This window comes from Podarcis bocagei, assembly GCF_964188305.1.
Source record: "Podarcis bocagei genome assembly, chromosome: 2".
Taxonomy (NCBI): domain Eukaryota; kingdom Metazoa; phylum Chordata; class Lepidosauria; order Squamata; family Lacertidae; genus Podarcis; species Podarcis bocagei.
The window spans coordinates 64445559-64463248 of record NC_138126.1 but is presented as its reverse complement, the minus strand read 5'-3'; the positions used below and the strand labels follow the sequence as shown (position 1 = coordinate 64463248).

General features: G+C 41.1%; 1 protein-coding gene across 1 annotated transcript; it reads left to right on the top strand.

Annotated features, from left to right (window-relative positions):
* The first annotated feature begins 449 nt into the window (after positions 1 to 449).
* LOC308582121 (ovomucoid-like) lies at positions 450 to 15853 on the top strand. The gene is made up of 8 exons (XM_081184996.1): positions 450 to 577; positions 1106 to 1140; positions 1845 to 1972; positions 2799 to 2847; positions 5866 to 5987; positions 6464 to 6518; positions 11713 to 11828; positions 15704 to 15853. The coding sequence occupies exons 1-8, from the start codon at positions 532 to 534 to the stop codon at positions 15747 to 15749; spliced, it is 597 nt and encodes a 198-aa protein (XP_081041122.1). The 5' UTR covers positions 450 to 531; the 3' UTR covers positions 15750 to 15853.
* Positions 15854 to 17690: the final 1837 nt, after the last annotated feature.

Here is a 17690-nt window from a genome sequence, read left to right as displayed (position 1 = left end):
GCAACCAAGATTGTAATAGGATTAGACAATATGTTCTTATCACTGTTGTGCTCATTGCACTGATAAAGAGAAAAGTTTACCTCAGAAACCATTTTTCTAACCGTGAATTCTCCCTGCTCCCAGAAGATTTCATTTCATTGGGAAAAGACTTATAAATGGCTTCAGAACAAATGCCCCTTTCCAGTTGCTTTTCTCTTAAAAGATAAAGTAAATAAAGGAACTGTACATCTTATCTTGGTGGCAGGAAAAGCAAATATGAACAGTAAATTAGGTGAGAAGACCATTCTACCTTCTGCCTTCATCTTGTCCTGATCCTTTGGGTGTGGAAAGAATCCCCCCAGACTGTCAACTCCTTATGTTATGAAACTGTCCTTAGAGTGCCAAGTCTTTCACAATGAAGAAATCTAAAGTAAACTCCTGTGCATATATATAGAGGTGCTTGCACGTGTCCATCTGATATCCTGCTGGTAAAGTTGCTCTACAAGACAATCTTCTCATCTGAACATTGGTGCATTCAGTGCTCAGTGAAGAATGGGTGTGTTTGTGGTTGTTGCTCTGGCACTTTGGTGCTTCACAGGTGAGTCATGCAGAAAGAGTGAGAGAGAGACAGAGAGAGACAGAGAGAGAGTATTACTGCTGACATTCTGAAAAAGTCTTCTATATTGCTCAGATGACTGGCCTGATATGAAAGAAAATATTTAGTTTAAGAGGAAATTTTGGCAGGTGCAGCCTGCCATGAAAGGGTAGAAGAAAGCTAAGCTGTCCCACTGAAATTCCCTTACTTACAAATCCATAAAAAGTACTGGGATCCTGTCCTGTGATCCCCTAGGTATGGCCATAAGTAAGGATGGAAGAGAGGTTTGGTTTGGTTTGCATTTTGAAGTGCGCCTACTTAATTCACACTTCTTAATAGAAGCAACATGGACAAATCTACCCATCCCCAGAACAAGAAAAATATTATAGACCTGATTAGAGGCACACATTTATAATCATATGAAATGGCTGGCGCTCAGTATACCAACTGCTGATCATTCTCCCATCTGTTTATAATCTTTTGAAGCCATTGTGCAGCTCTTAATCTCATGTGTTTTTGTTCTCCTTTCAGGAGTCTTCGGGGACGAAGACATTCAGGCAAACATGGTGAGTAATGCCGTATTATCCTTACAGCTTCTGCAGTTGGTTGTGTAATACAGATAAAACTGTAATTGCAAGTTGGCAGATGGAGAAGAATTTGAATTGTGTTCCTCAAGTGTAAGTGGGAAATGCTGGTGTTCTCACTGCTCCTTGTCAACAACAAAGCAGACACATAAACACACACACACAGCAGTTCTCCAGTGCAATTATAGTGAAGGAGAGCTGTGGAAGAGCACAGTTATTAGCAGCGATATGACCACTCACTTCAGTGGGATGTGAGACCTTCTCTCTGAATAATGCTTCATTTTTGTGATTGCTGGGGTTAGGGAAGGGCAGGAGGAAGCCAGTGTGGTGTAGTGGTTAAGAGCGGTTGTCTCGTAATCTGGGAAACCGGGTTCGCGTCTCCGCTCCTCCACATGCAGCTGCTGGGTGACCAAGTTTCAGTTTTTATATTGTGCCTTTTGTCTAATGATGCCCTAGGCAAGTCCACACTTGAGAAATTTATTCAACAATTTTTCCTTGGTTCAGTCTTCTGCATGCTTCTTCCTTGTGAATAATGGGGAATGTAAAAAGGAAAGGTAGATTCATAAGGTACCCTCTTTTCTCCTGTGTATTGGTTATAAACTTTAAAGGATGAAAGCCTTGAAAAGTTATATAAAGGAAAACCGTTGTGTAGACATATAATGTTTGTTGTTGTTTTCTTTTTATAGTTGGATTGCAGCCAACACCTCCAGGCAACTGGTAACGGACCAATAAGCTGCACAAGGATTTATTTTCCAGTCTGTGGTACAGATGGCAACACTTATGCCAATGAATGTGAACTGTGTCGCCATAACCAGTACGTAGCGCAGATGCAGAAGATTCTTTGCTGGGCAACAGATCGTGGCTACAACTAGTTATAATGATGTCTCATCCAATTTGTTTTATCTGTCGCTTTCCCATCCCACCCCACTTCCAAGATGGGGACATGTCTTACATGGGACCATTCCCATTTTACCACCATTCCCCTGTGGTTAGCCAAAGACTGAGAGGTTATTTCTGGGCCAAGGTAACCAGCTAGGCTTCAGTCCTCAGTGATCTCTGTGTAAATCCAGTGTGCTTACAACATGACATTAAACTTACTCTCTACTCTCTGCAATTCAGTTCATATTTTAATGTACTTCCAGCTAATTTGTACACCCCCAAGAAATATGTGATCCAAAACACAGATATTGTTCAAAACATATGTACAAAAATCTGTATATTAAAAATAATGTACATAAAATATGAATATTGCTAAAATAACATATACAAATGGACATTGGGCAACATGGCATACAAAAATGTATTAGGATAAAATGCACGCAAAAAGGAATTCCATAAGATTTTTTATTTAGTTAGTTTTTTAAAAACTCAAACAGATGTGGAAATGGGGTGAATTAAGCATAAGACTGGAAAGATGAGGAACTGAAGAAGAAAGCACTGGATTTATCAATCCATATGCCACATATATTTTACTTCATCACTTTGACTGTCAGCAGGGTACATAGCAGAACTAGCTCAATGGGGCATTTGCCTGTGACTTGCAAGGTCTATTAGTGCCAACCAATGTTTATTATTAGTATTATTAGCCCAGAATACAGGAAATTGATTGCTAACGTTCCCTAAATTCTTCTCTTATTCAGGGAAAAAAACAAACTTGTTGGTAAGAAGCATGTTGGAGAATGTCCAAAGGTAGGTATAAAGAGTTTTGTGGTGAGAAATTGAACCTGCTGAACCAAACGGGCCAAATTGTCGTGTGGTTTGGAGGGAATTGAAATGTCTTAGGTTTATGAATCACTTTTCATCTCAAAATAATCTATAGATAACTGCAAAATATAATACATATCAAAACGAAATAATTAAAACAACTCCTGGTACAGTGGTACCTCTTTTTCGAATGTTATCCATTCCTGAAGACAGTTCGAGTTTCGAAATGTTCAAAGACCGAGGGCGGTCTGCAAATTTAATTGAGAAAATTGAGAAAAATACAGCGGTACCTCAGTGCAAGCCGTTCGACTTCTGAGGCACATTCAGAAATGGAAGCATTTACTTCCAGGTTTTCAGCATTCGAAAACCAAAACGTTCGTCATCGGAGACATTCAAAAACTGAGGTACTACTGTACAAGGTAATCAGACCATAAAGACAACCCCTCTATTCCTTAACCACTAAAGACAGAAACAGACACACACATAAACATGTCTGCAAAGAAGAAGAAAAATAACACTCCAAACACCTGGGGTGAAGGAAATGTGCTTATGCAAAATGAGCCTCCCTTGTTGCCACCCAGAGCCATGGCTACGGTATGTGTGTGGGGGAGCCTTTTTTATTTTCCCCGGGTGAAGCCTCCAGAGGAGCACCACTGAAGCTCCCAGTCTGTGTGTGTGCAAAATGTGCATGGGGTTTTTTTGTTTTTGTTTTTGCCAAACTGGGTCTTTGACCTGGGAGAAATAAAGCCTAGTTTTACGCCTGTTACCACCCTCTTCCTGATAGCTGCCAGAGGGGCACATAGAGAAGAGTCTTGATGCTGACCTCAGGGCATGGGCAGGCTAATATGGGGAAAGGTGTTCCATAATGTGTACCATATTAGGGCCCTGAGCTATATAAGTCTTCACAGGTGAAAATTAGCCCTTGAAATGGGCCTGAGAATAATGGCTATTAGCTTCTGTGAATAACGGGAACAAACCTCATTTACAAATTCCTAAAAGGTATTTGGCTTCCCATAAACTGCATGCAAGTCCATCTGCCTTGATTCCTCAGTAGGGATGCAAATTCTCTCTTTATGTAGTAATTGCAACCTCCAGCACATTTGTACCCCTAATGTTTGATTCTGAGCAAACCCATGCTAGAACTGTAGCACATAGTGTGATGTAGTGCCCCCCAAAACTACTGTGTTTTAGGCTACCTTAATAGAATCATAATTTCTCATAATTTCTGAGCAGCTGGAAGTATTAGTTTCACATTATTCAGCACTAATCAGACTTCATCTGAAATACTATTATTTTCCTTAAGATTTTTATTAAATTTTCATAACTTTAACCAATTAATTTCAAATTTGTTATACATTTCTCTTATAATTTGACTTCTCACCTTTGCTTTCAAGCTGTTTTTAAAGCCTTCCTCCCACATACTGCATAATATCACATGCTCCATCTAATACATATTCCCTTATTATATCTCACATTGCATCTAATACATATTCCTCTATTTCATGTATTATCATTTTCTTCCTGTTGCTCAAATTTCAAATCCTGGCCTCGATTTCATTTGGTTATGATATTTTTTTCAAATAATCCCCAAAAGGCTTCCACTCTTCCATAAATTAAGGTAACCAGACATCACCGTTTCCTGGGGACAGTACCCAGATTTACAAATCAGTCGCCTGACAAAATCCTATCATTCCTACTGAAGTTGAAAGTGTCCCCAGCTTCATTGAAAAAATCTGGTAACCTTACCATAAATTGTCCATCATTTTGATCTGTTATTTTCGCTGTTAGCTTTGGCAGTTCCACATAGACCTCATATGGAATACTGTGTCTGCATTTTAAGAATGATGTAGCTCAATTGGTACAGGTTCAGAGGGTGGCAATTAAGAACATCAGCACTATGGAAAACAGGTCCTAGAAGGACAAATGGAAAGAATACTTGATAGGTTTAGCTTGGAGATGATGAGGGATGTGATAGCACTCCAGATCCTTGAAGGACTGTGGCATAGAAGTAAATATTGTTCTTTGCTGCCCCAGAGAACTAGGGCAAAACTAGATTGAATGTGCTCAAGTTATCGGAGGATAGGTTTTAGTGGGAAATTGGAAGAAACTACTTGGTGGTCATAGCAGTTGAACAATGAATGAATTACTGAGAAGGGTGGTAGGCTTGAGGCCTTAAAGCAGAAGCTAGACCATCATTTGTTGAGGATGCCTTAGTCCTGGATTACCCCCCCCCCAATGATTCTAAGGACAGCCACAAGCCCCCTTAATACACTGAAGAAAATACAGCTAAATAGCTATCCAAATCAAATGCATTACTGATGGTGGATAATAGTGCGATTCATTATGACCAAACATTTATGCCTTCCACATTGTAGAAGTTTGAAAGCTCAACTTGTCAATACATCAAACATGGACATTAGGGGTACGAATGTGCTAGAGGCTGCCATTACTACATAAAGAGAGAATTTGGGGGTGGGCATTAAGAGCTCTCTGTGTAAGCGCACAGAACTGCATCCCACACCAACCCAATCTGTGTGGGGTGCAAAATGTTTGCTTTGCACATATGAAGAATGTGATAGACATTTCCCCATGTGCAGAATTGGGAAACAATATGTAAACAACAGCAAAGGCCCAAGGTGTAAGTTTTATTCCTGGTACACTTTACTTTTTTATAATATACGCAAGTAATAAATAAAAACAGGCTTGAATTAGATTGTCAGAAAATATAGTAATGTCAAGAAATCAGGATGCCTGTGCTTTTCAGTAAAAAAAGCCACACTGGATAATTTTGTCCTATCAATGTTATTTGGTCTAGTGATTCATATGTTCCTTCCTCCTCCTGTGAAATAAAAAGGCATGTAAAAGGAAATGGTAGATTGAAAGTTCACTCTTCTTTTTCCATGTTTAGAATTAAAAAACAAACAAACTGGAAACATGAATGTGCAAAGGACATTTTATAGAGGACTGCTGGGTACAATAAAATGCTACATGTTTCTTTTATAGATGGATTGCAGTGAATTCAGGCAAGCGAAAGGACTCATGCTCTGCCCCAAAATCGCTAAACCAGTCTGCGGAACAGATGACAACACTTATGTCAGTAAATGTGATCTTTGTCGTCAAAACCTGTAAGTGGATACTGAACATCTCCCCCCAGGCAGCGGATAATGACTATGATTCTTTATAATGAAATCTCATTATATTTTTTTATATTTGGCCCCTTTCCACTCCCACCTTCTTTCCAAGCTTACACAGTGGCTTCCATGAGACCAATTCCATTGTATTCTTACAATCCAATAATTGGTTATCAAGAGAATGATAAATGATGATTGGCGCAACGCAATCCAATAACCACCAACGCTAATCAGGGATGTGAAACCAGGCAGGCCTACATGCTGTGGATAAAGTGAAACTGGCTCCTTAGCAGAATCATAGGAGTCCCAATAACTTTGTGTAGCAGGAGGACAAAGGATCTGTAACAGATGAAGGAGCTCAAGGATACAAATTATAGAACCAGCTCAGTCAAGCTTTGCTAAACATAGTTTGTTTTAATAATGTGAACTACAGGAAAGAATTTGTCAATTTTTCTCTCTTTCTTACCCAGGGAATCCAACAAGAATGTGGCTGTGAAGTATGGAGGTCAATGTATTCAGATTCAGGTAAACAAGCACCCGTGAGTACTTAAACTTTGAACAATCGGACTTTAAATAAGGACTTGCGAGCAGAAAGGAATTGGACTTAAAAATTTATTTTAATTTGGCACTGAAACGGGAAGGTCTAAACAGGAAGTCAGCCTTCCGTTTCTTTGTAGACAGAATAAAGCAAAGACAATGTAAACTAGAGGTCAGAAAATCACTTCTAAAGGATTGACTTTCATCATTTAAAATTGTTGAACCCCCCTTTGGCAGCAGGAGAAGAAGGGGGATCTTTTTCTGGACTGTTTAAACCTGCAGAAGTGAGTTTAAAGTAAAGTAACTTTCCACCATCCTGATCCTGGAGCGGGGTGTCAGGACTGACGTTTGAAGCTCATTGACCAGAGATAAACGTTTTTGACAGTTAAAGGAAGAGAAACATAGTGATTCCACTGTTTCCTTTCGCACTTTAAAGGAACAAATATTGACAAAATATCTTAAAAAGGATACTTTGTTGCAAGAACAAATAGAAGTTCTCCCCCTAGAGGGAGACTGTGAAACTGTAACTAATTCCAGGGAGCTTGCAGCTGTCTCAGATTACAATCGTGGGAATGGACTTGTGACCTTGCAGGACAATGTATTCAGAGGCTCTGTTGTGTGCTCTCTGGAAAACAAGTGCCCTACTGGAACAGTTAAGTGAGAAGATGGATTTGATGACGAATGCGTCCAGAAATTTTGAACAGGCAGTGGGAAACTATGTGGAGCCCACCCAGGAATTAGATCAGGAGCGTTTCCTGATAGAGCAGATGAGAGAAGAGGACGTTGCTGAATCTTGGGCGCCAGAGATGGAGGGAGCTGCGGCCTTGCAGGAACAAGAGCTTTTGGACTTGACAAATGAACTTGGAAAAAGCCAGATTTGGAAAGATAAAGTTACAGATAGGTAGCCGTGTTGGTCTGCCATAGTCAAAATAAAAAATTCCTTCCAGTAGCACCTTAAAGACCAACTAAGTTAGTTCTTGGTATGAGCTTTCGTGTGCATGCACACTGTGTATCTGAAGAAGTGCGCATGCACACGAAAGCTCATACCAAGAACTAACTTAGTTGGTCTTTAAGGTGCTACTGGAAGGAATTTTTTATTTTGGAAAGATAAAGTTTGGATTGGTTTGGAAATGGGGGGTTGGATAGACCCCCCTATGCAGGGATGTTTGGACTTTCCAAGTCTGGCAATGGGCCGTGAGATACTTGGAGCTGTGGGGGCTCTCAATTTTGGAGGGATTCTGAAACAACTTCTTAAATACCACATGGAGTTGAGTCTGGACTATGGGAAAGGGGCTGATTTGTTGAAAAGGGTCAAAAACATCACCAAGCTGGAGTTCCCACGAGTGAAAGGAAAATATGAAGAAGAGCTGCGGAGGGGACATGGAATAGACTTAAGGGCCTCGGATATAAGGTTACCAGGTTAATGCGCTAGGTCGATGGGATAAAAAGGACTGACAAAACCCGGGACCAGGAGGAAGGGACGCTGGATGAAGACTGGATTGTCTTTTATTTCATTTTTTATTACCAGGATTGTTTTATAAAATTGAGGAATGTTAGAGTAATGTTGGAGCGAAATTACTTGGCTCTAGCAAAAATGTTTAAAGAATTAGGTAAGAATATTATGGTTGTGACAAGTCGGTAAAAATAAGATTTAAGTTTTAAGGTTTTAAGGTTTTCTATAAGATAAGATGAAATTAGATCAGGGTAATGTAATGACAGAATACTATGAAATATGGAAAGTATTTGCTGTATAATTATCAACCAGGATACAAAAAAAGGGAGGAGGAGGAGGTCAAAGAAATAAGGTAATGAGAGTTGAGGATTTGAGAATGATGGATTTATTTTTGTTTGTTTGCGGTGTATTTTTGTTCTTTTTTGAATGTGGTTTGTTTTTTCTTTGTTTTTTTTTCTTTTTTTCTCTTTGTTTTGTTTTTTCTTTGTAATTTAAAAAATTTTCAATAAATATAATTTAAAAAAACAACAGATTCAGGTAAACAGCATGATTGTGTTATTATAGATATTGGGAGTGGCAGGTAGAATCATAGAATCATAGAATCATAGAGTTGGAAGAGACCACAAGGGCCATCGAGTCCAACCCCCTGCCAAGCAGGAAACACCATCAGAGCACTCCTGACATATGGTTGTCAAGCCTCTGCTTAAAGACCTCCAAACAAGGAGACTCCACCACACTCCTTGGCAGCAAATTCCACTGTCAAACAGCTCTTACTGTCAGGAAGTTCTTCCTAATGTTTAGGTGGAATCTTCTTTCTTGTAGTTTGGATCCATTGCTCCGTGTCCGCTTCTCTGGAGCAGCAGAAAACAACCTTTCTCCCTCCTCTATGTGACATCCTTTTATATATTTGAACATGACTATCATATCACCCCTTAACCTCCTCTTCTCCAGGCTAAACATGCCCAGCTCCCTTAGCTGTACCTCATAAGGCATCGTTTCCAGGCCTTTGACCATTTTGGTTGCCCTCCTCTGGACACGTTCCAGTTTGTCAGTGTCCTTCTTGAACTGTGGTGCCCAGAACTGGACACAGTACTCCAGGTGAGGTCTGACCAAAGCAGAATACAGTAGCACTATTACTTCCCTTGATCTAGATGCTATACTCCTATTGATGCAGCCCAGAATTGCATTGGCTTTTTTAGCTGCCGCGTCACACTGTTGGCTCATGTCAAGTTTGTGGTCAACCAATACTCCTAGATACTTTTCACATGTACTGCTCTCAAGCCAGGTGTCCCCTATCTTGTATCCGTGCCTCTCATTTTTTTTGCCCAAGTGCAATACTTTACATTTCTCCCTGTTAAAATTCATCTTGTTTGTTTTGGCCCAGTTCTCTAATCTGTCAAGGTCGTTTTGAAGTGTGATCCTGTCCTCTGGGGTGTTAGCCACCCCTCCCAGTTTGGTGTCATCTGCAAATTTGATCAGGATGCCCTTGAGTCCATCATCCAAGTCATTGATAAAGATGTTGAATAAGACCGGGCCCAAGACAGAACCCTGCGGCACCCCACGAGTCACTCTTCTCCAGGATGAAGAGGAACCATTGATGAGCACCCTTTGGGTTCGGTCAGTCAGCCAGTTACAAATCCACTGAGTGGTAGCATAGTCAAGACCACATTTTACCAGCTTCTTTACAAGAATATCATGGCGCACCTTGTCAAATGCCTTGCTGAAATCAAGGTAGGCTACATCCACTGCGTTCCCTTCATCTACCAGGCTTGTAATTCTGTCAAAAAGCGAGATCAGGTTAGTCTGACATGACTTATTTTTCAGAAATCCATGCTGACTATTGGTGATCACAGCATTCCTTTCTAGGTGCTCACAGACTGTTTGCTTAATGATCTGCTCCAGAATCTTCCCTGGTATTGTTGTCAGACTGACTGGGCGGTAATTATTTGGGTCCTCTCTTTCCCCCTTTTTGAAAATAGGGACAACATTTGCCCTCCTCCAGTCTGCTGGGACTTCGCCTGTTCTCCAGGAATTCTCAAAGATGACTGCCAGTGGTTCTGTGATCACATCTGCCAGTTCTTTTAATACTCTTGGATGCAGTTCATCTGGCCCTGGAGACTTGAATACATGTAAACTAGCCAAGTATTCTTGTACTATCTCCTTAGTTTTTCTGGGCTGTGTTTCCTATGCTGAATCATTTGCTCCAAATTCTTCAGGTCGGGCATTGTTTTCTTTATCGGAGAAGACTGAGGCAAAGAAGGCATTGAGGAGTTCAGCCCTTTCTCTGTCCCCTGTTTGCATTTCACCATCCTCTCCTCTGAGTGACCCCACTGTTTCTTTGTTCTTCCTTTTGCTACGAACATACCCATAAAAGCCTTTTTTGTTGCTTTTAACCTCTCTAGCAAGCCTGAGTTCATTCTGTGCTTTAGCTTTTCTGACTTTGTGTCTACACGTGCTGGCTATTTATTTGAATTCCTCTTTGGTGGTTTCCCCCCTTTCCCATTTTTTGTACACATCCTTTTTTAATCTTAACTCAGTTAAAAGTTCTTTACATAGCCGCCCTGGCTTCTTTAGGCACCTTCCATGTTTCCGTCTCATTGGTATTGCCTGACGTTGTGCTTTTACTATCTCCCTCTTAACAAACTCCCAGCCATCATGAACTCCCTTTCCTTTTAGTGTTACTGTCCATGGGCTCTCACCCAGCACTTCCCTAAGTTTTATGAAGTCGGCTTTCTTAAAGTCAAGAAATTGAGTCCTAGTATGCTTGGCTGCTCCTTTCCGCTGTATAGTAAACTTCAGAAGAGCATGATCACTCGCGCCTAATGATCCTTCCACTTCTACCCCACTAACCAGGTCATCAACATTGGTTAGGACCAGATCTAAAATGGCAGTTCCTCTTGTTGCTTCTCCCACTTTCTGGACAATGACGTTGTCTGCAAGGCCAGTGAAGAATCTGTTTGACCTTATGCTCGTGGCTGAGTTTGACATCCAACAAATATCCGGGTAATTGAAGTCCCCCATTACTACTATCTCCCTTCCTTTTGCATGCTTGGCCATCTGTTCCAGGAAGGCATCATCTATGTCCTCCGTTTGGCTTGGGGATCTATAGTAAACTCCCACAATGAGGTCACTGTTATTCTTCTCTCCCTTAATTTTGACCCAAATGCTCTCACTTTGGCTTTGAGGTTCTAAATCTTGGATCTCTTCACAGGTATACATATCCCTGACATATAACGCCACTCCTCCTCCTTTCTTGTCTGGTCTGTTTCTCTGAAATAGATTGTTATGAGAGGTATCAATCTCTCTCATAACAGAATCAGAAGCAAAAAAAAACCCCTACATTTTTGCAATTATGGAATTTTTTAATAAGGTATCAAGAGTGAAAGAAGGCATAAACTTAGTATGTTTAGACAGAATTGGGTAAAGTCTATTGAATACTGACATAACAAAGCACATGCTTCACATGAACCAAAATACTTACTTGAGATAATATAATGCATATGAAATTATGACTGTTGTATTTCCTATTTCTTCATTTTTTTGGTTTTTGTTTCTTTGTTGCAAATATGTATGACTACAAAATTGAATACAAATTGCACTTTAAAAAAGAAGTTATGTTGAGCTGGTGAGCAAATGTAAGTTTGGTGGGTACATCACTATTTCTTTTGTAAAGTGGAACTTAGTTTTATTTAACAGGGTGACAGATTTAGAATGCCACTCTTTTTGCAGGACTATTGCAAGGACTTTGGCCCAGATAAAACCTTCTGCACCCTGGAATTTATGCCTCACTGTGGTTCTGATGGAAAGGTCTATGGCAACCAGTGTAATTTCTGCTTTAATGTCCGGTACGTATAGAAATAATTATTTCTTTTTATAAAACAAATTAAAGTGATGATAACATGATAGAAGAGAAAGATATATTCAAAACCTCCAAACTGTTCCGTATCTACTTATGATGACACTGGGAAAGTTTTGGTAGGATGAGAAGTAGTCACCATACATATATCCCTACTGTGTTTTTATATTTTGTTGGAAGCTGCCCAGAGTGGCTGGGGCAACCCACTCAGATGTGTGAGGTAACAACAACAACAACTGTGATTCTCCAGAGCTGGGATACAGTCACATATTCAAATTCCTTGATTCACTTTTGTCAGTTGAAAGGCATAAAAATATGGTCTCATAATCATGCTTCCATCCAGACCATGGGTAGGCAAACTCAGGCCCAGGGGCCGGATCCGGCCCAATCACCTTCTAAATCCAGCCCACGGATGGTCCGGGAATCAGTGTGGTTTACATGAGTAGAATGTGGAGACCTCCGGGGTGGCGCCATCGGTAATGGCGGACTCCCTCTGATTTGGAGGGACCAGCTCCACGGGAAACGGGTCTTTTCCGCTACGGCGAAGCGGGGACCCTTTCAAAAATCACAGGCGGATGAAGCCTGTGACCATGGGACTCGGCGGGCACCTTTAGCGCCCCCCCAACCCACAAAGGAACCCACTAACGGGCTCCTGAGCAAAGAGGGGGAAGTGGCGAGGTGCTGAGAGTCAACTGCTTCTTCCGTGGAGCGAAGCCGCACAGCCGTTGCCAGAGAGCGCTGCCTTTTTCCTGGGACAATTTGGCTTTTAAAACAATCACCCGTGAGTACTTAAATTTCGGACAATTGGACTCCAAATAAGGATTTGCAAGTAGAAAGGAAAATTGGACTTAAAAGTTTATTTTAATTTGGCACTGAAACGGGAAGGTCTAAACAGGAAGTCAGCCTTCCGTTTCTTTGTAGATAGATTAAAGCAAAGACATGGCAAACTAGAGTTCAGAAAATCGCTTGTAAAGGATTAATTTTCATCATTTAATATTGTTGAACCCCCTTCGAAAGCAGGAGAAGAGGGGGGATTTTTCCCGGACTGTTTAAACCTGCAGAAGTGAGTGTAAAGCAAAGTAACTTTCCACCGTCTTGATCCTGGAGCGGGGTGTCAGGACTGACGTTCTTTGAAGCTCATTGACCAGAGACATACATTTTTTGATAGCAAAAAGAAGAGAAACATAGTGATTCCATTGTTCCCTTTCACATTTTAAAGGAACAAATATTGACAAAATATCTGAAAAAGGAAACTTTGTTGTTAGATCTCTCTTTAAAAGAAAAGAACAAATAGAAGTTCTTCCCCTAGAGGGAGCCTGTGAAACTGTAACCAATTCTGAATCGGGGAGCTTGCAGCTGTTACAGATTACGATCGTGGGAATAGACTTCTGACCTTGCAGGACAATGCATTCAGAAGCTCTGCTGTGTGCTTTCTGTAAAACAAGTGCCCTACTGGAACAGCTACATGAGAAGATGGACTTGATGACTGATGCAATCAGAAATTTTGGACAGGCAGTGGGAAATTATATAGAGCCCACCCAGTAATCAAATCAGGATTGTGCCCTGACAGAACAGATGAGGGAAGAGGATGTTGCTGAATCTTGGGCGCCAGAGATGGAGGGAGCTGTGGCCCAGCAGGAACATGAGTTTTTGGATTTGACAAATGAAATTGGAAAAAGCCAGATTTGTAAAGATAAAGTTTGGTTTGGTTTGGAAATGGGGGGTTGGATAGACCCCCCTATGCAGGGATGCTTGGACTTTTCAAGTCTGGCAATGGGCCATGAGATGTTTGGGGTTGTGGGGGCTCTTAATTTTGGAGGGACTTTGAAACATGTTCTTAAATACCACATGGAGTTTAGTGTGGACTATGGAAAAGGGGCTGATCTGTCGAGAAGGGTCAAAAGCATTGTCAAGCTGGAGTTCCCAAGAGTGAAAGGAGCAGGAGATAAAGGAAAATACAGCTATAAATATGAAGAAGAGCCGTGGAAGGGACATGGAAGGGACTTAAGGGCCTCGGACATAAGATTACCAGGTTAATGTGCTAGATTGATGGGATAAAAAGGACTGACAAAACCCGGGACCAAGAGGAAGAGACGCTGGAAGAAGATTGGATTGTTTTTATATATTTTTTTATTAGGATTGTTTTATAAAATTGATGAATGTAAGAAAAATGTTGGAACGAAATTATTTGGCTTTAGTAAAAATGTTTAAAGAATTATGTAAGAATATTATGGTTATGAGAAATTGGTAAAAATAAGATTTAAGTTTTAAGCTTTAAGGATTTTTTATAGTAAGATAAGATTAAAATAGATTAAGGTAATGTAATGACAGAATATTATGAAATATGGAAAGGATTTGCTGCGACAATTAACAACTAGGATACAAAAAAAGGGAGGAGGAGGAAGTCTAAGAAAGAAGGTAATGGCAGTGTCATAAACGTGGGGGTTGCTCGTGCGCAAGTTGGTGCCACTCCTGGCTAGTTTGCCTTGTTAAACCTTTTCTGTCTGGACAGTCCTACACTTTGTGGCTGTTCAGTTGCTAGCAGAATCCTTCAGTGGGCGTTTCTTAAACCTTTTCCAGCATAAAAGCTGTTTAACGCCAAGTCTCCTCCTACTCTCCCTGCGCGGAAGTCTTCCGCACAGGGAGGGTGTGGGTAGCGGACGACCAGTGCTCTCCTCGCTGGTCTCCGGCGAAGAGTCCCGGAGCCCTCTCGCCAATTCCCCCATCTGCCCCCCTTCATCCCTGGTGTTACGCTGATTTCCTTCCCCAGCTGATGAGCTCCCTCTCTCCCTGCTGGGCCCTTCTCCAGCATCACTTGGGAGCCTTCCCTCTGCCTCTGGCTCCAATGTCAGTTCCCTGACAGTGAGTTAAGGATTTGAGAATATTGGATTTGTTTTTAAATGTTTGTGGTATATTTTTGTCTTTTGAGCGTGTTGTGTTATTTTTTTGATTTTGATTTCTATTAATTTTTATTGTTTGATTGTGGTTTGTTTTTTCTTTGTTTTTTCTCTTTCTCTTTTCTTTTTTGTTTTCTTTTGTAATTCTAAAATTTTCAATAAATATCATTTAAAAAGAAAAAGAAAAAAAAGAAAAAAACATGAGTAGAATGTGCCCTTTTATTTAATATGCATCTCTGGGTTATTTGTGGGGCATAGGAATTCGTTCATTTCTCTCTCCAAAATATAGTCCAGCACCCCACAAGGTCTGAGGGCCCCCTGCTGAAAAAGTTTGCTGACCCCTGATCCAGACTATACTTTGAAGTTTTTTCCTAATTTGTAAACTCTCACAAAAATATGGTGTCTGTGTTACTGATCGACCCATGATTTGCCAAGCAACTATGGCATCACCCAGACTATACATACCACTTTGAACTATGGTTTCTCCTAAGGAATCCTGGGAAGTGTAGTCTGTTGTTTGCAGCTGAGAGTTGTTAGGAAACTCTATTCCCCTTACAGAACTACAATTCCCAGAGTTCCATGGAATAAGGAATTCTCTGGGAATTGTAGCTCTCTGAAGGGACCTTTAACAAAGTACGCTGCTGCATAGTGCAGATGTTGCTGAAGTAAGGTATTCCGAAACAACGCTGCTCATATTGACAGTTCCAGTTGCAATGTCTGTTGTGTTTATTTAAATGGGAAGATTTTACTAGTCAGAATTCTGACTGATTTTCTGTGGCGAAAATGGCTTACATTAGGAACCAAAATGTTCCCTTGCAGTTCTAGGGGACAAGATGGAATGCAAGCTATTGTGTTTCTCAAGCTAAGAGCTGCTCTTAAAATAGAAAAGAAAATTTATATAACTTTGTTTTACGATTCCAGTTACCCACAATAATAATTTCAATATATGTTACCTTTTTCTTTCCAGGAAGAGCAAAGGGGCTCTGTCGCTCCAACATTTGGGAATGTGCTGAGAACTTGACAGATTTCCAAGAGACCTGTTTGCCTTATACTCTAGTAGCAAATGTTGCAAAAGAAGGTCTGATTTGCCATTAAAGATGTCTTACCTGCAACCATGTATTGTTTTGATCTCTCCTATAATGTCTCGTTTTGCGCCATGGAATGTATTGTTATTTTGGTTGTTCTCTCATTCAATACCAGGCTCATGTATATTTGAAGGTCTGTGTAGGGTTTAGGGCTTTAACCTCAGGAAGAAAAGCATTTTTGTCCAGTGTAATATTCTATCCTTTCCTAGAATGTGTCACTCACAGTAGCATACATGTCAGGAGATTTGAGCAAGTGGGGGAAAGCAGAGAGGGAGAGAAAGAGAGATAAGACATGGCCATGGACATTTAGAAAAATAATTCAGGAGTTACTGCCAGGCAAATGTGAAGGCATGTTGGACAACAGGCATAGAACAAATACTTTTTGGGAGACTGTTTCTTCAGAGAAACAAGAAGGTGATGTATTTGGGATAGTAGGATGAGGCCTAGCTTGAGGTAGACATAGCACTGGGGTGGGCAATTTGGCCTGGAAAACTTGAGACCAACGTAACAGGAAGTTCTATATTCCCAATTCCATACAGCTCTTAGAGAGACCTCAGAAAGTCTCTCTCTGTCCAGGAAATTGAGGCTGTGTACACAGTACTATTTAGTATGGCTCTAGTATTCTTCATAACTGGTGTATGAAGCTGAGTATGCATGACATTAGTCCAATCCATATGTATCCTGTAATATCTTGAGACATAAGGCTCTTTCTCTTGAAATAGGCTTCCACCTGTGGTTAAGCTGAAGTGTGTGCATTTCAGACATACATTGCATGTCCAGGTGACAGCTTCACTGAATAGGAGTTTAGGGGAGAGTTTCTGTTGTGAGGAAACCAAACAACTAATGTGTATCCCCTCCCCCTCTCTGGTGTGTACAGCAACAAAAATTGTGACTTGAAATGCAGCAGGAGGAAACGACCTCACTGCATTGGAAGCCACTAACTAATACCTAGCCTAAATGTTATAAAATGCATATTTTCCGTTCCCCGTCTCTGCTCCCTTCCCCCATATAAATATATGTGTGTGTGTGTGTGTGTGTGTGTGTGAAGATCAACAGCCTTAGCTCTTTCTTCTACTCTTTCTCAAACGTTAGTTGGGGTTCTCAAACGTTTGTTGGGGTACGCTCCAAAGAATTAGAGAGCTGGAGCTCTTCTTGGAAGCAACAGAGCACACTGTCTCGACCAAGGAGGAGACAAGGGACTCCCCTGAGAAGGAGGGTAGTTCACCAACACAGGAGCTAGATATATGGAGAAACGTGACTCAAAGAAGTAGGAGGCCCAGCGTTCACTCTGATTGTTTAGAAATACACAATCGCTTTGAAGTCCTCTCCCCTAGCATGGAAGACGAAGAGCAGACTCCATTTGAGGATCTCTCCCTCATTACAGTCGATCAGGTATATGAAGACGAGCAGCAAAGTCAGTCCTCAGGGAATGTGCAGGCGACCTTGGAACGGACAGCTCATGGAAGAACCCCGAGCAAACCTAAGAGGAGGTGTGTAGTGGTGATAGGGGATTCCCTACGGAGGGGTACAGAAGCAGTGATCTGTGGGCCTGACAAGATGTCTCGGGAAGTGTGCTAAGATCCAAGATGTAACTGAACGACTGCAAGGAATCATAAAACCCACTGACGAATACCCCTTCCTCTTGGTTCATGTGGGAACCAATGACACTGCAAGCAATAGCCTCCAGAAGATCAAAAGAGACTACGAGGCTCTGGGCAGGAAATTGAAGCAATTAAATGCACAAATTGTCATCTCATCTGTCCTCCCAGTTGAACGACAGGGCCCAGGGAGAGAGGGAAAAATAGTGGAAGTGAACAGCTGGCTTCGCAAATGGTGTAAACAGGAACAGTTTAGATTCTTAGATCACGG

Bases quoted from the DNA above. Each gene is read 5' to 3' on its own strand.
- LOC308582121 (XM_081184996.1), top strand. From the start codon at position 532: ATGGGTGTGTTTGTGGTTGTTGCTCTGGCACTTTGGTGCTTCACAG. The intron at 1,141-1,844 runs GTGAGTAATGCC...TTCTTTTTATAG, and splicing joins AAGACATTCAGGCAAACATG to TTGGATTGCAGCCAACACCT. The intron at 5,988-6,463 runs GTAAGTGGATAC...TTTCTTACCCAG, and splicing joins GATCTTTGTCGTCAAAACCT to GGAATCCAACAAGAATGTGG.